General features: G+C 42.6%; 1 protein-coding gene across 2 annotated transcripts; it reads right to left on the reverse strand.

Annotated features, from left to right (window-relative positions):
* Positions 1-2,280: 2,280 nt before the first annotated feature.
* mbpa (myelin basic protein a) lies at positions 2,281-11,281 on the reverse strand. 2 transcript variants are annotated; one of them, XM_083646343.1, is made up of 6 exons: positions 11,032-11,281; positions 8,186-8,281; positions 7,335-7,364; positions 6,344-6,364; positions 4,247-4,330; positions 2,281-3,581 (listed from the first exon to the last, which is right to left on the reverse strand). In XM_083646343.1, exons 1-6 carry the CDS (start codon positions 11,149-11,151, stop codon positions 3,531-3,533), a joined length of 402 nt encoding a protein of 133 aa, XP_083502469.1. In that variant the 5' UTR covers positions 11,152-11,281; the 3' UTR covers positions 2,281-3,530. The 2 variants fall into 2 exon arrangements, with proteins under 2 accessions (XP_083502469.1, XP_083502470.1); XM_083646344.1 differs by lacking the exon at positions 6,344-6,364.
* Between the last annotated feature and the right edge of the window lie 10,854 nt (positions 11,282-22,135).

Raw genomic sequence — 22,135 nt, forward strand, 5'->3', positions numbered from 1 at the left:
AGTTTGAGAACCACTGGTCTAGAAGTCTTGTTGTGAAGGACATAAAGGTTTGTGTTGAAAAGATCAGTCTAGGTAAGAGCTAGTATCGCTCAACGAAGGAATTTTCCTTTTGAGGTTTTAATCTATCATTCCAATCATACAGTACTAATATATATATATAGCGCCTACTTTAATCCATATTTTTCTATGGCGGAAATTTTGGGCCTGTAATCATATAACGGAGTCAAAAAGAACCATCTAGATCAGTGTTTCCCAAAGACTGGGCCGGGACCCACAGGTGGGTCTCAGGAGATGCTATTTGGTTCCCCAAATCAATTAGCAGAATTCCTTCCACAGTCTTTTATTTAAAATGTGTATATCGTTTTACTACTGAGAGCAAATTAAAAAAAGACAGCCTGTGTAACTGCCTAAATGCATTTATTTGGTCTCATTCATATAAAGTATTTGAAATAACTGATTAACCTATTCAAGATAATATAAGGAACGTTCATTTAATCAACAAATTTGCTCTTAGTCTTCTCGCAATTTATATACAAGGCCTGTTGTGAATAATTGGGTCACGATGGTTTTTCATTTTTAAAAAGTGGGTCCCCAGAAAAAAAGTTTTGGAACCATCTAGATCAGTGATTCTCAACCTCTTTACACCAAGTACCACCTCAGACATTACCAGTGTTGGGGATAACTCATTACAAAAGTAACATTACATGTAATATTACTTTTAGTAGTTACTTTGTCAAGTAACTCAAGTTACATTTTATTAAATCAAAGCACATATTTAAAAAAGATACAATCATTTCCTAATCAAACTGTGTTTTTATACAAATAACCACTATAGATGACAATAACAAAGGAAAATAACATTTTGAATTTTGGATTGTTTACACTGACTTCAAAAGGGTTGAAATTATTTTTCAGGATGGTTCCGGGGCGGCGATGTCATTCTGCTGCTGCTGTTATTTTGAGGAAAGTAATGCAGCAAAAGTAGTGTAATAAGTAACAAGCTACTCTACACAGACAGTAATATTGTAAAGTAACTTATTACTTTAAAATGAGAGTAACTAGTAATATGTAGTATATTACATTTTGAAAGTAACTTGCCCAACACTGGACATTACCACCATAAAGTGTGAGAGAGGGAGCCCCGCCTACCACCAGTGGTACCCGTACCACAGGTTGAGAACCACTGATCTAGATAAAGGCTCAGAGTATTAGCCCTTTATCTGCATACTAACATGTGTCACCCATATAGGATCATTGCCCATTACCTCTCTTTGACTGTGGATTTTGAGCCGAAGGGGCCAATTATCTGAGGAGCAATGCATGCTGGGCCGGCGCCGGCGGCCGTGCTAAATGTGGGTTTAGGGTCGGGTTGTCCTTGAAAAGTTCTGTCTCAGCAGTATTTCTAATGATGTGAACGTTGTTTTTCCCACTCTTAAGTAGTGACAGGGGGAATCTAATGAGCAGGACTCACCCGGCCATGTTTATTGTTCACTTCCATGTAGGGCAAAGTGGGGCCTACAGCATCGTGACTTAGTGGGAGAACTGCTGAAAACCTTTTCCATCCGTCTGTGTAAGACTGATATTGGGATTATTGTTTGGAGATATACTGTAGTATGATTGGCCCTTAGGGGGATATGCCAAGGCTAAGTGGACGTTTTCTCAGCGATGGAGTCATGGTTGGAGGAGGCAGATAATGTGTTTTCTGTTTCTCCCTCTTTCGTTATTCTGCTGCTGGATAGACCTGGGAGTCTAATGATGACAGCTGCAGTGTCCAGGAGCTTCTCCATAGTCATAAACATCAGAGTGCACATTTAGTGTGAAAATATTTGTTGAGGCCTGACAGGGAAAATGATTTGAATAAATGTGAGCAAATGTCATCTTTGCTCAGTTAATATTGAAGTTTGATTATGTATTTAAAAATAGCGTTTTGCTATGTGGCAGATAGGGTTGTTAGAGAAGGTACAATGTTCTGGATGAGGAGGTTTATGAAGAGAATAATAAGAGACATTCCACTCTAACCTGAGATCTCATCTCTTCTAAACTGTCTGGACACTGTGACTTCAACAATTGCAGGCATTATTATTATTGGTGTCTTCTTGTAAGATTGGCAATCTTAGAACTGCAAGTTTATTGTAGATTACTATTCTCTGCATTCACATGCTATCAGTGTGGTCAGCTTCAAAAAGCCATCAAAATAAGAATTTATGGCCAAAATATATCATTCTGCCAGACTTTAAAAACACGTAACAACTCTTCTAAGAGAAGACAAAAGGTGTTTATTTCAAGTTAGGCCGGACGAGTTTTACATTTATGAGGAAACACAACACTCAGTTTTCAAAGTATCAGTTCCTATCCCTATAGCACCACCACATCAGCACTGCAGAAAAACACCTTAATAATAATCATTCTTTTATTGACTAAACTACAGTGAACATACAGTAGGCCTACACACACAGACCATGTACAAACCAGAGTGGCAATATAATTAATTATGCACAAAATAAGACTGACAAATTTGCTGTCCTTCAGTACCGAACTCCTGATGCCACCTAGCCACTCCCACTTTGATCAACTTACCATCTGACCATCGGATAAAACAAACCCATTTGTTTACCATTTTCAAAATAAAACGTAAATGACATTACAACTTCAAACTAACACAATTTAACATGCAAACAGATCAGTTGCAATAAGAGATAGATGCAATGCATAGATAAGAAAACAGACCAGTCGTATTTAGGACTCACTCCCCCCCCAATTATATAATACTAAGTGCACTTAGAAAGGGCTTTTTATTTCATTCAGTTGATAGACTTAATAGCATCTATACATGTTCATTAATAATAAGTAAAACAATATTAGAGTCTATACTTAACATATAGGTTTTGTTCCAGTTCTATTTTCAAATGCATTTCTTTGCAACATACTTGTCACTCACACACAACAACAACAACAACAACAACATCAACAAACACTCTCGATTTCACACAGATGCCGACACGGAACGACACAAAGTTGTGGGGTTTGTGAGTAGCGTTTCCAAAAAAAAGGCAGTGCTTATAAAGCATCATTCATGTACAAAATGCAGACAACAGGAAACAAATAGAAAAAACAAACACTTGAACAGCAGACACTAGCACCATCAGACCAAGATACTGGAATGGGCGAGGTGAGAACTCGATTTTACAGTAGAGTTTTGCTATAGCATGACTAAATCTCTCAAACAGCTACACGACAAAGCTCTATAGAGAGAAGGCATCCTCAGAATTAGGATTAAAAGACAACTGTAATGGCGAGTATATTGGCATGTGCATGTAATGTTCTCCCCCCTCGGTCACCGCCTACATCCCAGCAGACTGGATATTTTTCACTGCCTCAAAATATAGGAGATTTATAGTATATAGGAGTGTGTTAGTGGGTTAACGTTTCTTGAGGTTGTGAGTCCGCCACTTGCAGATCTCTTCTCTCCCCCCTCGTCCTCGTCTCCCATCTGTGTTGGATGATCTGTGGTCTGGTCCTCGGCGGAGAGCTTAGAAGATGGTGCTCCAGCGTTTAGGGGGGGGACGGGACTTGGTTTCTCCCTGGAGAGAGAGACGAGTGAGGAGCAGGAGGATGAGCAGGGTGACTGACCAAAACACTCATTCATCATGTGTATCACCACCCAATGATGGCCTCTGACAGGCAGCAATCTGGATTTGAGTGAAAACTATGTCACAAGTCTCTACGATTTCCATCGAAATAATTTGGCCGTGATTGTCAAATACTTCACATTTATTGGGATTCGGGAAGGTCATCCTCACTGAAGGGGAAGCCTCGAGACAAGAGAGTCGAGGTAGACAACATGCACGGAATGGAAATGATACAATATCAATGTATATGTGAATGAGAGAATTGAAGGTTTCGGTTTATATGTGGTGTTACGCAGTGTGCTAATACCGCTAATGGTGCACATAAGCTTGTTAATTATTAGGATGATGGGTTGCTGTAAAAGCATGTTGATGCTGTATCACCAATAGTAAACAAGATGAATGAAGACTATATGAACTGAAATGAATGAATCGTTATAGTTATGACTACTGCACACACAATGCTACTCACTGATCTCTGATGAGAGCATCACTGTTGCATTCAGGCAAACACAGATAAGAGACAATATTGTATGTCAGGTCCGCAATTGTTTACAGGTGAAAAGAGACTTTTGTTTCTTGTGGGAAGGAAGGAGGAGTCAAAGGTCAGGGGAGCTCACCAGGTTGAAGAGTCTGGACAGTGTGCTTTGGTCTCTGCGTCGTCTGAGGGGCGACTTGGTGCTCTCAACACGTGGCGACGAGGCCTACAACAAGATGCTTTATGAGCACAGGTGGAGGAGAGGCTGCACCTGAAACCAGGCTCTGCTGTTGCTTTGTATGAAATAACCTTTAACCAGAAGGTCCGATTACATCTGCAACGATGGTCTGTTCTGTGCTTTTTGCAAAGGTGACCCAAGACCATGATCACAGAGTTCATAGACTAACAAAATGCTAAGCAGCGTATAGGCTAATTTATTTTAAATGCTTTGTTACACTGTGCTCAGAATACCAATCAGAAAAGAAAAGTATTGCTGTTGTCGCACAAAAAACACACACCTACAAAAAAGTACGTTTTTCAGGAATGAAGTGGGAAAATGCCTATTTTGTCTCTTGCACTCTATGCATATTTTGCACAAATATCCCTTTTATTAATTCTATTACATTGCACTGGGATCGACCTTTTTGTATTGTATCTGTGTTTTGTCACTGAGTTTGTATCGTGTCTTGCTGCTAGCTGAATTTCCATGGTGGATGATAACAGTGAATTGAACTGAGCTGAATGTACTGATGATATCAGTGTGTTGTTTTTTAACAGGTTTCAAAGGTCTATGGGTCATGGAATTTGCTCATGTGACCACACAACCTAACCTAACGTTCATTTCAGGCCAATTCAATACAAACAACACAATTGCAGGTGTGTGGTTTCTCCGCGACAGCAGCGAGAGAAACAGCCGAGTCTATTCTGTGATCTGTTATTGTGAGAAGAGGGACACATGAATGACACCGGAAAGGATGGAAATATGGAGACACGAAAGGAACCAGATTCAGGTAACAGCAAACCTTTAGGGGAAAGAGAATGGATTACAAACACATGCTGTAGTTCACACACTGATGTGACCGACACACACACACACAGGACATGATGACATGGACCTCGGAGCTGGTCCAGTGCCAAAACAGCAGAACGAGCCTGCTCCCTGGACAAACGAAGAAGACACCGAGGAGGAGGAGGAGGGACACCAAAACAGATGGATTAGTGAGTCATCAGCTGGCACAGTGGGAGGGAGAGATGAAGAGGCGAGAGAGAGAGAGAGAGAGAGAGAGAGAAGAAGAGGAGGAGGATAATGAGTGTGAGGCAGGCCGAGAGTTCCTGAGGGAAAATCTTTACCGGCTGTGGTTCATAAAAAGTTGAGCCGTTTCAAAGTCATCCAGAAGCAGCGAGTCGCTCTGAGTTGAAGCAGAGGGGGGGGGGGGGGGGGGGGATTGAAATATAATAAATTGATTGACTGTTTCTGTTATGATCTGATGACTTGATGACAGAGTAAGAAAACTTGGTTTATATGAATGAATGAATGAATGAATGAATTAACCATTCAATCAATCTGTCAGTGAATGAAACTGATTTGATGGAGGATAAGTTTGGCCTCTCTGCTAATATGTTTGAATGGGATTCCACTGGCTCAGATAGAAAAGATGTAAAAGCGGTGACACCACAAAGACACAGACAGAGAAAGGAGACTATACAGCAGTGATACTCAACTTGCGGCCCGGGGGCCAGATGCGGCCCGCCGCGACAGGGTGCAGAGTGGCCCCCCGACCATTTTCTAATTCACAATTGAAAACTAATGTTAAATAAAGTTTGACTGAGCTCCAGCTAAATTGTCAAATATGGCTGCCTGCTCGCCGCCCAGGCACTTACAGTATATGTACTTAACTAACTTAACTTAACTTAACTTAACTAACTATCCTGTGTGCACAAAATTGTGAGACTAAACTCCGGCTGACACCCTAAAAACCTACAATCTGCTACAGAAAAATGTATATTTGTTTATTAACTGGCCCCTGGTCTCCTGTCATTTTGCAAAAGTGGCCCCTGAGCAAAACAAGTTGAGTATCCCTGCTATACAGTTTAGGTAACAGGTGCAGATAGAGGCGCCGACGCATTGAAAACGGGCTCTCTGGAGACGGGGGGGGGATCATTGTACTGTGGTGGTTACACACAGAGCAGTGAGCACAGGGGTTCTGTTCAATCTGAGAAGGAAGATTGTGTGACGTACCAAACCCAAGACATCCCTCCACTGGACATGAAAGAGAAACAGACAGTGGGGTGATGAGATGACATGACATGATGCCTCAGTGGGAGAGTGAACTGCAGTACCGGCATCCACCTCTTTGCCAATTGAAAATGTAGCTACCACACATCTGAGAATCTGTCATTTATAGGCATTAGTCGGAATTATCATCAGGGATGTAGTGGTTAATAAAAAGGTGGGTAAACTTTGACCTCCGGTTGGTCATTATCTAAAAAAAAAACTCTACAAAATGAAACTTACAGCAGTCCAATCAGGCCTAACTTGCTATGAGGTAAACTATGCCAAGGGTTTTCAAAGTGGGAGGCGCGCCTTCCCTGGGGGGCTCCAAGCAACTTCAGGGGAGGCTCAGTGAATGGAAGTGAAAAAATATTATATTATCAAAAGGAGATTACATAGAATATCTTAAATGTGTGTGATTTGGTTAAAGAGATAGTTCAGAGATACAGTAGTTTTGAGGAGTTTTACTGTTTTTTCCACTTTCCCAGAGTCAGAAACAAATAAATGCCTTCAAACAGACCAGTATTTCTTAATGTATTTTTTGTAGTCTGGTATGTCAAACAGCAATATCAGGATAGTGTGGCTCAATTGTTGAGGGTCTATCTATGGGATAAAATAATATAATTATGATCCCATAGGCATTTAGGAATTGAGCGAGCCTTTTTCCAAGATTTGTCCTGGGAGGTTGCCCACAGTCTCAGACTTTGAAAACCCCTGAACTATGCATTTAGGTTTACGCTTCACTATATCCCTGGTTATAATACAAAACTTCAGCTGTTGAAAGCTGGCAGTGGTAATTATGATGGAAAGCGTTAGTACTGTACAAAATCACATGTGTCACCTAATAAAAGAAATCATTCAGAGGTCAGATTGATCAAAGCTAAAGGTGATGATCACTTCAACGACGCGCAACTCTGGAGGGATTGGCAAAACAAATAATGTGATAAATGACACTCACCCTGGACTTAGGAGACTTAGGAGATGATACCTGATGAAACACCAAGCAACAACAACAGTGTGATCCATTGCACAGGGCATGAAATAATATCAACAAACTTGAATGACATCCAACTTGTTTAGTTTTGCATTTCCTTTATCGGTGTATAAACGAGTTGGTTATGCAGTGCTGTAATCAGCGAGGGAGCCCGAGCAAAACCGTTTAGGCTGCTGTGTGTGAAATGATCCCCAAAGTTACCCCCAAAATAAATCAAAAGAAAACACTGCAGCAACTTCTGCCAAATCTATTTTCTATAGAGGCTATGCACACCCACTGGAACACGCCCCCTCAATCGGGAACGAGTGTCAAAATGAGTGTCAAATTCCTCCCCGAGCAGCAGGTGTCAGTTATCTAGGGGCTGATTACTGCATTCAAGCTCAGTCTTGCTGTGACTCAGTGGGCGTGACCCCACAGTGACTTCTGCCTCCGTGACATCACATGCATACCCTCCATTCTGATTGATGCAACTCATGGCAGTTTGAGAGTAACACATCAAAATCAACCGAGTCCACGAGTCCATAACCTTGAAGGTTTCCTAACCCTTACGCCAGATCTATATTCTCTCTATTCTATCTGATGCAACTCGGGACAGTTTCCGAGTAATACATCAAAATCAAGTTCCATAACCTTGAAAGTTTACACAGAGTATAAAAAGCTCATATGTATGAGTTTGGACATGTATGACATGTATGACAAAAGTGACTTAATGTCCAAGGTTTAAGTTAAATACACAGTTGTAAAGACATGCATATTATCTCCACAACATCACACCTGATGATTCTGAGGATTTGAACCTAATCCAACACACTTACGATGCTCCTGAAGAAATGCACCACAGCGTTTTCGTTGGCCCGGCGGCGGGAGGAGGACTGCTGGGGTGAGGTGGATAGGTGACCCCGGAATGACCCCTGCAAGGGTCAACACAGGTCAGCCAACTGAACATTTGCACAGGATGCTATGACACCATGCAGAATAATAATAAATGTCATGTACTGTGCATAATGAAATCAGGATTTTAGTCCCTCATGTGCAGTATAGCTTTAAAGTATTGATAAATATTCATGTAGCCTACTGGAATATTTGTGATAGCAAATGCTATCTAGAACTGCTATCTAGTCCTCCTACTCATCTTATCAAGCCAGTCACTCTGAGTCAGCCTTTTTTTTTTAATTATTCATGCTTGGTCCCAAATGCCCTTTTTTTAAGGTATCAACACTAAAGTCCCAGAGAAAGAAACAAAATAAAAGTAGCCTACAAATAAGAACTAACAACATCACAGATGATGTAAAGGTAAAGATAGCTGCTGATGTCATCATTGATGTCATTCGAGCAACTGTGTTTGCTCAACTGTGATGTCACTCAGGCAGTTGTGATGTCATCAGTGATGTCACTCGAGCAACTGTGATGTAGTATGAGCCGATGGCGCACAGTTGCACGATGGCACCTATAGGTGGGTGGGCGGTGTCTGTCTGTCTGTCTGTCTGTCTGTTTGTCTATCTGTCATTCACGATTTTGGGAGCCCGCAGAGCGGGCAATTTCCATAACTGCAGCCAGATTTATAGTATACGGTATATATATTTGAAAACATGATGATTATGAAAAACAAGACTAGGCAAGCCTAGGCAGCACCCAGAACAGGCCTGCCAAGAAATGTCTCAGTGGTTGACTGACTGACTGACTGACTGACTGACTGACTGGCTGACTCCCCATTGTTGAAACATGCATGCAAGAGTGTTGAGCAACAGCGGTCCGGTTTAACTAGGCTTGCCGCGCATGTGTGTTTCAACAATGGGGAGTCAGTCAGTCAGTCAGTCAGTCAGTCAGTAAGCCCCTCAGATGTTTCTTAGCCGGTGAGTTCTGGGTCCGGCAAATAGGAGTGGTCAGAGTGTCTGCAGCTAAAATATACAATATTGGAAAAGGCTGACTCTCCAACATCATCACAGCACTCAGTGTGGGTGAAATACCAGCTAACCCACAAACCCAGCCTTCCACTTACAATCTCACACATCTAACCATCTCTGCCACCAAAGCAGTGTCCATTCACATGTTGTAGTCTGCCAGTAATGAAAGAGAAAGACTCTCTTTCCCCCCCATCACTGTGTATTTTCTATCACTTTCCTTTACGTTTTAGTAGTGGAAATAAACCAAACTAAAACTAGAAAACTGTAGATATATGGAGACCTATCTCCATGCATTCCCATTGAGATCGCATTGTATTTCAGTGCATAACAGACACCTGGCTTAATATAACTGATAAAATGCAGTAACATTTGCCTATAGACAGAATCTGCACTGCTGCTAGAGTAAGCGCCTACACAGAAAACAGGCTTGATGAAAGGAGTTTGAGTGACAGTGGGTATGGCTTCAGGCTCCTCCCATCACAGCAACTTGTTGGTTGTTTCAGGACCAACCTTCTTCACAGCAGCACTTAGCACACATCAGATACTAAACTCCCCTACAGTACAGTGCTGGCACTGCACCTAGACTTACACTTGCCCATAAGATATTAATGGATGCTATTGGAGGAGGACTCAAAATATCATGATATGCCAAAGTAGACATATATACGGAGCAGTGCTGACATGAGTGGGATTACACTCAGTTCCCAATTCAGCTCAGATTCAAAGTTTTGAAAAGGATCTGAATTGAACAATAACTGGAGATCATTTGTTGATCTTTAAGTGGAGATTAAAATCATTAATGAGTGGCAGTTCTTATTGCTGTGATCATCAAACAGATCATTTTATGTTGACATGTTGTGATTGACATCAGACAGTGTACATACAGTATCTACCAGTATTAAAGCAGCTCCTTAAAATTGATTACCTAAAATTATAACAACTAAAATTACAATTGATCCCAGTCTTATAATTAATAATTTTACCTGAAATCAACACGAATGCTAGTTTGGCTGAAGGAAATGAATATTTTAAATCTTTTTCCAGGGGAGGTTTTGTTTCTGTGATTTTCTTTTCTTCACTGCAACACCTCACTTCTCACTCAAATCCACAGATACAAACCACTGGCCAGCTGCTAGTTGCCTGAATGTCTTGCAATGAGAAGGTTTCCAATTCAAATCTGTTTCTGGATAGGGGAAGTGAACCATCAGCGCTCCATCAGCAACTCAGCCAAAAAGCCCTTTAGCAAGGTATTAAACCCCCCAACATAAGCTGCTATGGCTGGAGCTGTACTGAGCAGCTCCTTGATGTGAGTGAATGAGTGCGTATGACTCTCCCCCCCAGCCTGTTACTGTAAATGAGAATGTTTTAAGTTCAGCTCCTACTTTTCAACAATTTTATCTTATTTAGTATATCTCATTTCAATCAATCCAGAAAGCACTTGCACCACTCTTTTAGTGGAAGTCAAGGGTAAAAAATAAATAAATCATGTCTCAAAAAAATCACATGTATTTCCAAACAACTTCCTGTTTGATAATAATTAATTATATAAATGGACTAAAATAAGATTTGTGTTAGTCAGACATGATTTTTTAGCCCTACTGACTTCCAATAGCATTCTACTTCCAATATCTTAAAATGAGACTGTATGTGTTTTTGTATTTATTCATTGTGGATGGTTTTCAAGGTCCAGTCATAGCCAAATAAGACCTTCAAAACGTTGAGTGTTGCCCAGATGCTAGATGATGCTAGATGCTCACCTTGCTCCTCTTCTTTTTGTCTCCTCCAAAGAAGCTGCTAATCTGATCCATGAGGCCGGGGTTCTTCTTCTTCCGGCCCAGGCCGAAGGTGCCTTGCCCTGAGGTGCTCGCCGTGGCCATGCTTCTCTGTGGCTGCGGATGGGGGTGGCTCTGTGTCTGCTGTATCTACCACACACTCTGCGCTCCTGGTACTCCTGCTGTCCCAAGTCAATCCAAAGCTCACAGTGCCAACTATGCTCTCTTCGGGATGGTTTGCTGTCCGTCTGACGCAGGGGGCGCCGTCTTTGAAGGTGTCGTCCGCCTCTCCCGGGGCACCATGGGAGATGAGGAGGGGTCAGGTGGGGGGTAGGCGGCGGCCGTTTGGGGAGGGGAGGGGGTCCGCGGCTCTGGCTGCTCTCCAGACATTCTTTGGACCTTCAGTGCCTGTGGAGTCAGTCACTGCCGCCCTCTGCATGGGGCCGGGCCATTGTTCCTCTTCCCCATCTGCCTCACCCGGGCCTGCAGGGACAACAAGGGTTATCTTATGAGGCTGAACTCACACACCCCTGATGCAAAGCGACCCGCCGCACTGAGGGGCCATTGTTGAGACGGCCCATATATCTTCCTGGTGGATTGTTTTTAAATGAGATGTACAGACAGCTGGATTAACATATGGAATGGAGTGGAAAATAGGAAATGTCTCTTGTGTCAAAGATGTCAACGCCTGTGATCACAGTCCAAGTTGTCTGTGGTGTTGCAGTGATTAAAAAAACCCAGAGTGAAATATCTGCATTTCTCTGTTTTCATGCAGAAATTCAATGAAACCCACACCATACCATACCAGCTAGCATGGTCACGACCCGTGGTGGAACTTCAAAGGATGTAGGATTTTGGAACGTGCACCAAATAAAATCACATGTTTCTGTTGTTTTGATTAAATATGGACACTGACTGGACATGCATACTGGATTTGGAATATAACATTATTTATTGATGTGTGACAGCCCAGGTTTAGACCCTGGTCTTGACTGGGAGCGTGTTTCCCGCAGCCCGGACCACCAGCAGATCCATTTGAATGATGTAGCACAGTGGTTCTCAAAGTGGGGTCCGGGGACCTTGAGGAGGTTCCAGTGGGTCCCTAGCCAAAAGCCTATAATTCAATCCATAAGTAGCACAATGACAGAATGTAGGACTATTTGGGTCATGGACATCTAAACATCTGAAAGCAAAAGCCTTAACAAATGGGGGTCCGTGGTCTATTTCTTTGTCAGTTTAGGGGTCCTTGACGTGGAAAAGGTTTGAGAACCACTGAGGTAGCATACACAGAAACTTACTGTATCTGACCCTGTGTAGGCTCCATTGCATGGAACTGATGAATGATCCCTGTGCACGTTGAAAGCCCCTGGCACCTTCCTTCATGTGATATGGGACTGTCTCTACGCTGTTTTTTTTGCAGTTCTGGACCAAGGTGGCTCCTAAACTGTCTGACTTAGTGTCAGTAACAGTTCCAGTGACCTTGTTGTTGAATGATTTATCGGAGCTTAATATCACCAAGCGTAAGGTGCACTGTCCTAGCTGGCCTGACAGTTGGAAGCCTCCTCACTCCCTCACCACCAGACACCGGGTCCTTATTTTTGGATGTTATTTATCTAGAGATGTCAACTTCCAAGGTTAATGCAGCTAGTGAGTCTAGTCTACTTTGAACAGTTGGCGAGATGCAGCTAACTGACTCAAATACCTCTTAACCCCTTCATACCTGATGCAGCATTTGCGTGTATATCCCTCATTTGTGTGCATATCCCTTTAACGCGGTTCACGGTCTTAAAGGGATACACACACAAATGCTGCATCAGGTACAGTATCAATGGGTGAAGGTGAATCTCTTCCTCATTAGATGTCTTTTGAAGTTAAGTGATTTTGTGCAGCCTATGCAGTGTTTCTGTGTGTGTGTGTGTGTGTGTGTGTGTGTGTGTGTGTGTGTGTGTGTGTGTGTGTGTGTGTGTGTGTGTGTGTGTGTGTGTGTGTGTGTGTGTGTGTGTGTGTGTGTGTGTGTGTGTGTGTGTGTGTGTGTGCATGGGGGGGGGGGGGGGTACTGTGGCCCAACTTTGGGTCTTGGCCATAGGCCAGGTGGGGTAGTGATGCTAATCTTCTTTTTCCATTTTCATCCCCCCCTTTTCTTGTGTTGTACTGCTTGTTTGCTGCCTTGCTTTTGGGTTCTGTCAGATTTTTGTAACTGTCTATTGCAGTTGGTGTAAACAGGTTGTTTAGTTTAGTTTTTGTTGTATGTTGTATACTTGATTTTCAGTATGTATGTCAGTATGTATTTCTTTATGTTCAATAAACATTTAATTGCAAAAAAAAAGAAAAAAGATCCAAAACCACTTTTATTGTTAGCGATGTGTAGGATTTCTTTCATCTTTGATTTGGGATGCTTCAGTCCAAATGTGTGAGATTTTGCTGTGAGTTTTGAATCAAATTTTGCATCGAGCCACATAAGAGAAGTCCTGGATGTGTTGTTTTATCCAGAGTGACTGCACCGGCCGGGGGAAACAAAACAAGATCTGTTGCAGGGTAAGTTGTGTTAGAAAACACCCATGCATCAGAATATTAATATTTTGGAACAGATGCCTTTTGTTGTATTTCAAGTCAGAGAGTAACTTTTAGAGAAAAGGTCAACTGACTTCAACTGAAATGTGGAGGAGTGATGCCACACATGAATCTATTTTCAAAGCTGAACACACAGCAAATGAAAACAGGTGAACAGGGTGTGAGACATGGCAGGTCAACTTAATAAAGCACATTTCATATTGAGGCAATGCAAAGTGCTTTACAGAATAAGAAAATACAGTAAAAGATTTACAGTCAAAAAGTGCAAAAGTACAGACAAATTACAAAAGATAAAATACTTGAAAAGTAAACTAGTGTCGTTTGAAAGTGAAATTGAAAAGATAAAAGAATACAACTAATATTGTCATCTAGCTCTTGAGTTCCTATAATCTGCCCCAGTGTTGAGTGAAAGAGTGACAATGCATACTTGCCCGTGTCAGCTCTGTTGGGATCCTGAACAGAAAGAGTTAAAATGAAGGCTATTTAAAAGCTAAGCTAAAAATATCGTTTTTTTGTTAGACATTACAGGGTAGAGTGAGAGCAGACAAGAGCATTTCAGAGGAAGAAGTACATTTGAAGGGTTTCATTACAAAACTCTATCCTGTTTGGAAATGATTTTCGAGATGAAAAGAATCAAGTAATGTTTGAAAAACAGAAATGATTCTGTCCTCAAAAAAATATTCTATAAACGAATGTGACTAAGATGACCACTAACTTCAATACTAACCAGAATGTGATTCACTTTCACACACATGCATGCACACGCACGCACGCACGCGCACACACACACACACACACACACACACACACACACACACACACACACACACACACACACACACACACACACACACAGACACAGACACACACACACACACACACACACACACACACACACACACACACTACTCTAAGGTGAAACGTGTTAACTGTGCAATAACAGTGTAATAACTTTCCCAAAACTGTCTCAGTAACTTAATAACTGTACACTCACTGTTCCAAAGCTTTGCTTATATAGATCGATAAACAACTGTGCAATATCTGACTTATAGCCTTGTTTACAATCCAGTGTGGTTTACTTATATAATTAGTCTGTACCTAGGGTATACAATTATTAATTTATCATTTCTCCTATACACATATTATATTGTATACATAGGTATACAATTATAATTAGCAGTTAACTGGCTTTATGTACCTTTGATCACTGTCCTGGTTTGTTGTTTTAGCTTGTATGCATTGCATACCTTTTCTTTTTCCTGTGTAAGTACATTGAGAGCAACGTATACCGGAGTCAAATTCCTTGTATGTCTTCATACTTGGCCAATAAAGCTGATTCTGATTCTGATTGTGAAAGACTACAGCAGTCAATATGTATTGCAAGCCAGAATGATTAAACTCAAACTCAAACTCAAAACTCAGTCAATATGGAAGAGAGAGAGAAATGAGGGGGGGCGGAGGGATTAAAACTCAGAATCAAAGTCAAACTGAGATCAGACTGTGAAGTTAAGTGTCAGCGCTGGCAGCCAAGACATCAGAGGAAACGATGAGCTGAAATAACAACTTGGATCAAGGAAAGTGTGAATCCCAGAACACAGGTTTCATAAGTGTTGGATTGTTTTTCTTTATGAAGAAAGCAGGCCACACACAGGAGAGAAGAGTGGGGTTGGACTCGATCCCGGGCCCACAGGACTTCATGTGAATACCCAGACAGCGTGGGGATTGTAGTGTGATCTGGGACATGTCTGGGACACAAAATGAGGCTAATACTTTTATCTTGCATCTGCTTTCTCAGCTTTTGAAAGACGATATTCCTAACTACTAACCCTAACCGTAACCCTAACCTGATAACTAGCTGATAATTGTGCCAGTTGTCTAGTGTTTTCTTTCTCCTCCACATTATTCCTGGTGTCTGCAAACAATGGGTCTTTTTCTCAGCCGCCATTTTGTGTCTAAAAGGCAGGGTAAACACACAGGCGCAACCAAATCATTATTTAGGGCCCCAGCACTGGAACACCTAAATGAATTGGAAGTTGGAAACCCTAATTAATGTTTGGTTGCCACCTGTGTTACTTCCTGCCTTTTAGACACAAAATGGCTGCTGTGAAAAAGGCCTATAGTTGGAGGTATCGTTTTCCACCCGTCAGAAGAAGCCATTTGCTGCCATCCGTTCTTGTGCAGTTTGAAAAAACAACTTCCAGACTTGAAAACCCGCCCGAGCTATAATCCATCACAGTTAACGTGAAGCCTTCATTTGGTTTTGGCGAGGCTCTGGTTTATCGTCATTCCATTGTGCCGAGTTGACCGTTTTCATATCGGCCTGCGTTACGTGACGCTCTGCTGACTGTCAATCATCTGAGAAGAACTTGATGTTTCTGCTTGGAAGTGATCCCCGCAAAAACATATTGACGCCCAGGCCAATTTACTGTCACATCTTTACGTATAAATGGGTCATAACTCTAAATGACATTGCTGTTCTCCGTTAACATCGCTCACTTTAAACCTCATTATCATTGCTCGTATTCTTAATGGGGTGAAACATTTTGACCCAGGTCTGCTGAGCACCAGGACCAACCAGCTGCTCTCTGCTCATCCATGATGTTCACACTAATCTGAAGGCATTTAGCTCCACTTGGCTCACATTCAGCTCGTGCAGAGCTAGCCAGGCCGAGTCAGCGGAAAGAAACACACAAATACCATCGTAAAAGTGCAGATACTCCGTCTCTAGGCCTTTTGAACTCAGTCACGAGGAGCGATGCATAGCGGGTGGGTGCAGCCATTCATCTCAACATGTGCCTCCATAGCATAGTACTATGTGGCCTAGATGGAGCCAAAATGGCGGGACGGTGGTTTCCTCTACACATGCAGTGTGACAGAGGCAGGCAGACACGTTTAGCCCGCCGCCGCTGCTCTGCCACGCACACAGTGCTCCGTCTGTTTGGGCCTATAGAGGGACCCAGCCCAGCGCAGCTAGCTAGCGCCCACACACCTGACGGAGATAGGGCGCAGGAATGCGGCGCGTGGGCTGACCACACTGGCCATGCCCTCGTGTCCAGAAGACTCTTGGATTTGTTCCTGGGGGCCGGTGGGTCGAGGCGCAGCGCGGTGCAAACAATAGCGGCCTTGGAAGAAGGCTGTGGGACACAAACACGGGAGATATCCTTGAAACCCCCGGCAGGAATGTTGATCTAGACCAAGACACCCACCTAGAGAGGCAGCTGAATATCTGCTACTTCACTAGGCATTGTGGAGAGAGGAACCCACCGGGGGGAGGGGGGGCACCGGGGAAGAAAGCCCTTCTCTGTTCCATCCGTCCAGAAAATGGACTCAATTAGTGCGGATAATTGCAGCCATTTTTATGAGTCCTAGAAGTTCTGTGTGTCTCTGCAGAATTGAACAAGCAGTAAACATGTCGTCTCCCACCGGTGATGTGCGTAGTCCCTTACGGTAGGTCAGTGGCAGTCGGTAAAGAAAAAGCAAAGCAAAAAAAGTGGACAAAATTCAAAATGGTGGAAAATCTTGTCGACAGAAATGGGCGGGGCCTATACGGATGGATGCATATGAACCATAGGCCGTAACCAAACCCAGGGAAAGTGGAATTTTGACTGTGGCCCAGAAGTTATAGTCCAAAACTTAAAGTTGTTATAGCGCCACCAACTGGTTGACACATGGAGGTCTGGCCTTGCCTTGAGTAGTGGGGGGCCATAGGAACCCACCTGCCAAATGTGGTTTCTCTGGGACTTTACAGTGTGATGGACGGACACACGGACAGACGGAGACCGATGCATTGTCTCCCCCCTTGGTCTCCGACGGGTGGGAGACAATGGAACAGTTTTAGATGACTACCGTAGATCTAAGCTGAGACAAACTCCAAGTAGGCTAAGATTCATCTGTGTGTTTTAACTTTTTTTGAATTTCTTTAGTATCCATTGAAAGGAAACACCATCAGTGTGTGTAGCTGTTTTTCGGACTACATTTAAAAGCACTAAAACACCCCTGAAAGACATTTTTGACTCTCCAGTTTGAAACAATCCTTCATTTACAGCAGCAGTGCTTGGGAAAAACACCCTGCGGGCCTGAGTTTGAAACAAGAGAGCATGATATTGTTGCGATGCTAAACAAGCGATAGCATTATGCTCGGGCGCTGTACCGCGGCTCCTGCCAAATGTTGATGGAATCATCGGCGTTCCACCACCGAGACATTTGCATCGAGTTGTTTACCAGCCAAGAGGATCAGTCTGAGGAGATGCACTGTGGGAAAAAAAAAACCTCACATCTTACAGCTGATCCTATGAGTTCCAACAATGGGAATTTTCAGGGACAATCAAGACACGACACGCAAAGTAGCCTACACAAAGTCTTTAAACAACTCTGACTTGAAAACATGACGGTTGTTTTTCACCGTTGATCGAATCCAAATGTACAGTCAGATGTTGTACAATCAGGAAAGCGGTTTAGACAGCCTGCCTGCAAAACAAACCGAAGGAAGTTTGGTTTTGTTCCAGAGGCAATTCGACTGGTGAACAGCCACAGTACAAGAAATGGTCAGTTTATATAGACTATGTCTGCACCTTGACCTTTTGATTTGATTTGAACCCTTGAACAAGTCTAATATGCACTTGGATTGTATTGACTGAATTTAATTTATATTGATCTGACACCTATATTCCTTTGTGGTGTTGGATACATTGTAATCAGGGATCTTGGCTTTATCAGTGTCATGTATTGTATTTATTGTCTTGTTTCTTGTATTGTTTTTGGATGTGTACAAAGTACAGCTTGTTTGCAGTATTCATGCCTTAAATTGCCCCTTGTGGGACTAATAAAGTTTTTTGAATTGAATTGAATTGAAGAATTAGATGTTTAAAAAAGAGGAGGAAGCAGGGGCGGCGTTTCTTGGCCTGAGTGTGTCATCATGTCGTCATAGCATGCTGTCATCTATAGGCTACAATGACTGGATGCAAGGCGAGGCCGAAGAGGTCATCTGAGGTTACAAAGACACAGTCACACACACGCTTTCTAACAGCATCAATGTGAGACTCAGTCTGCTTCTCATGCTGAGTCTCAGACAACGACCCACAAAATCCTCTGCGAGCTCCCTTTAAAACGGCCGTACTTTTCCATACATGTAGCCCAATATTTGCCTTAAAGCTACGGTTGTTGTCAAAATTTATTTTCTTTAATATTACATAGTTTTCAATACAGAGAGGTTTCTGTCATGTCTGCACCTGTCTCTGCATGTCTTTTCAATTGAAAATGGCCGTTTGTTTATTTGTTTGTTCATTAAAAGGATCCCCATTACCTGCCGCCACAGCTAGTCTTCCTGGGGTCCAAGACAACAATACACATTACATGACCCGCTTCCCAGCAGGGAAACAGCGCCCTCTCTGTTGTGGCTATTGGTGGAACTCAGAATTACACATCCTGAAGACAGAAATTACAGGCATTGACAAATAACCCTCGGTATTGAAAACCCATAGAAAGTGAATACTGTTTTTTTTCTGGGGGGTGGGGCGGGGAGGGGGAGAGGGGAGGACATGCAGCAAGGGACCACAGGTGGGATTTGAACCTGGGTGGGGTGCATGACAGCCAACGCCTTAAAGGAACACTCTGCCCATTTTCAACCAGCTTTGTATCATTAGAACATCAGTAGTATATCAGAAAACTGTAAACTGTTTTGAAGTCTGTAATTTAATTTGACAGTTATTGAGTGTTAAAGTGTGGACCAGTGACATCACTGGTCCACACTAACTCAAATTAATAACTCATTAACTCAAATCAACTCTCAATAACTGTCAAACTAGATGAATGATGAATAGTTTGACAGTTATTGAGAGTTGACTTGAGTTAATGAGTTATTAATTGTTCCTTTAATGGTACGCCTTCTACCAGGTGAGCCACCGGGACGCCCCCGTGAAAACCGTTTTGACGGATAACAGCTGTGGCTTTAAAGCAAGCATTGTTTTTTGTGTGATTGCTACATGTAAAGTAAAAAGTAGGACCGTTTCAAAGGGAGCCCGCTGTGGATTTGATGGGTCCTTGTCTGAGACTCAGCACGAGCAGCAGCCTGAGGAGCAGGCTGAATCTCACGTTTGAAGCTAGCTTTCTAACATTAAAGGCATCCTTTGAGTTTTTTGAAACAGAATCACTGCTGGTGTTTTGTAAGGACTGGAGGTGAGAATTGAATCATCACTCCTCGGGGGGAATACGCTACACGACTGAGCACACTACACGACATCATTTGAAAATGGATTTTTGCCACGCCGTCTGATGTCGTCAGGCTTTCTGCTTCAAACGAGGCTTTGATGAGAGCCTGCCTGTTTCAGTAATAGAAAATCTTTTGATTTACAAATCTCTTTGTGCTACAGCAGCGCCCAAAGAACAGAAGAAGAGTCTTTCACAAATGTTTGTTTTCGAGGCACTCATAACCCTTCCTGTTTCACTGCATGAATCAGGGTGTTTTCCAGATGTGGGCCCATACCTGACACCATCCACTTGATTGCAGATGAGATGAACAAGAAGAGACCATTAAGCCACTTCAACCTTCTGACAAGTTCTCCTGACAGAATGTGTCAAGCTCCCCCCTCTTCCTTATAAACGAGCACCACATGCATTATGCATTTATTTACTTTTGATCCAGTCTCTTCTCAGGAAAATGCTGTTCCTCCCCACAACTGGGAGAATCATTAACTTTTCAGCTGGAATAGTGTTTGTTTGTCACATGTATAGAACCAGTCGGTTGATTTTAACTAAAGACATCCTCATTAAAACGCGCAGAAGTAAAAATTGCATGTTGCCAGCACTCATGATAATGAGTATTCTGGCATACTTTATAAGCAGTTTGACAGCCCTCCCACTCTCCTGGTGCTGTGACTTGCAGGAGCCTGGTGGGTGGGGTGTTGGCTTTACAAACCTTATGACCGGTGTCTCTCCCTCTCCTCACCGATGCACTTTTTGTTTGATCTAGTTTTAGTTAAGAAATTATTATTCTAACTTTTACTTTGGCATATGACGCCTTCCTTGAACTGGCTTGTAACAGCAGCCATGTTAACGCCTATTCATTTTGGCCATAGTTCCATCTATGTTAGGCTACATGTGTATCAAAGTAAGCTTGTGAGTGGAAGTGTATGTGACTGAATAAACTCAATCCCCACGCCTCATCTGCCATTTAAGTGCAGCTTAAATCCCCACATAGTTCAGTGGAGCTCCCAGAGGCCAACAGCTTGTACTGCACCACAGCCTCCAGTTTGTGTGAATGTGTGTCTAAACAATTGATGCGCCTGACACATTGAGCATACACTCACCCAGCAATTGTGCCTGGGCTGGATAAATAAAGGTTTGATCTGACAACATTTGACAACACACATGTTTGACTTCATAGCACTGGACGTCACTTAGCCCAGTGGTTCTCAACGTTTTTCACATCAAGGACCCCTAAACTGGCACAAAGTAGACCACAGACCCCTATTTGATCAGATTTTGTCTCAGGGTCCCCCATCTGATTTTTGCTTTTAGGTGTTTTAATACAGAACATGTATGAAACCCAAGACCAAAATAGTCACACATTATGTCATTGTGTTACTTATTGGTGGAATTATAGTGAAAATAAATTAGACACCGTTTTGCTGGGGACCCCCTGGAATCCCTTCAAGGACCCCCGGGTGTCCCCGGACCCCATTTTGAGAACCACTGACTTAGCCTATGTGAGGTCAATTATATTGCTATGAGTTGAAAAACAGCAGTGGGCAGGTGGGAGCACAGGCTGAAGGGAGGCTTTGTGCAGCCAGCCCAATGAGAAGGTGCAGACTGCAGAGGCAAACCTCCCTCTACTGTTGGGTTTAGGTATTGCACTGTGCTGTGACATGGGGATCAACAACAACAACAATTGTATAGGACTTTTCTAAAAACAATTTTTACAAAGCGCTTTACATACAACACAAAGAAACAGTACCACAATTACATCCTTCCCCCCTTCATTTATACATGTTAGTCTTATTGAGATCTTCCCACGGCGCTGCCCAGGAGGCCCACTGGGGTCACTCAGAAGATGGCAAAGTCATGACACTCGCTAGGGAGGCATAGGAAGGTCATAGAGTCAAGAGGTAATGGGTAATGGCTCGTACACTATCTCACGATCATCAGTCATCCGGCGCTGTTCCATTCACTCTACACAACTGGCTGTCTTGTGATCAGGAGTCTTTGTGTCGTTGTGGTTTTCACACTACTGTATATATGACTGTGCTGCGACAGGGGATCACACATTACAAGATATTTCACCAGGAAAATCCCCAACGAGTCCACAAACGCATGCAGTCTCACACCGGCTTTATTCTTTCCAAACACACTCGCACATCTATGAGTCATTCTACAAAATTGGTTCAATGTCAGATTCATTAATAAGTCAGAGTTATTAAGTTTACGGCTATCTCAAATATTATTTCACGTTTCAATAAATAATGGAATGATCTTAGTAAACATCTTAAGATTTGCATAGCTACTTAAATGCTTTTTTAATTTG

Source organism: Poromitra crassiceps (assembly GCF_964638095.1).
Source record: "Poromitra crassiceps genome assembly, chromosome: 11".
Classification (NCBI taxonomy): Eukaryota; Metazoa; Chordata; class Actinopteri; order Beryciformes; family Melamphaidae; genus Poromitra; species Poromitra crassiceps.

What these genes read in the sequence shown, in the direction of transcription:
- mbpa (XM_083646343.1), bottom strand. Translation starts at nt 11,151, where the DNA reads ATGGCCACGGCGAGCACCTCAGGGCAAGGCACCTTCGGCCTGGGCCGG. An exon ending in TGCATTTCTTCAGGAGCATC is followed by an intron (nt 7,365 to 8,185) that starts GTAAGTGTGTTG and finishes GTGTTTCATCAG; the next exon opens with GTATCATCTCCTAAGTCTCC. An exon ending in TGTCCAGACTCTTCAACCTG is followed by an intron (nt 3,582 to 4,246) that starts GTGAGCTCCCCT and finishes CTCTCTCTCCAG; the next exon opens with GGAGAAACCAAGTCCCGTCC.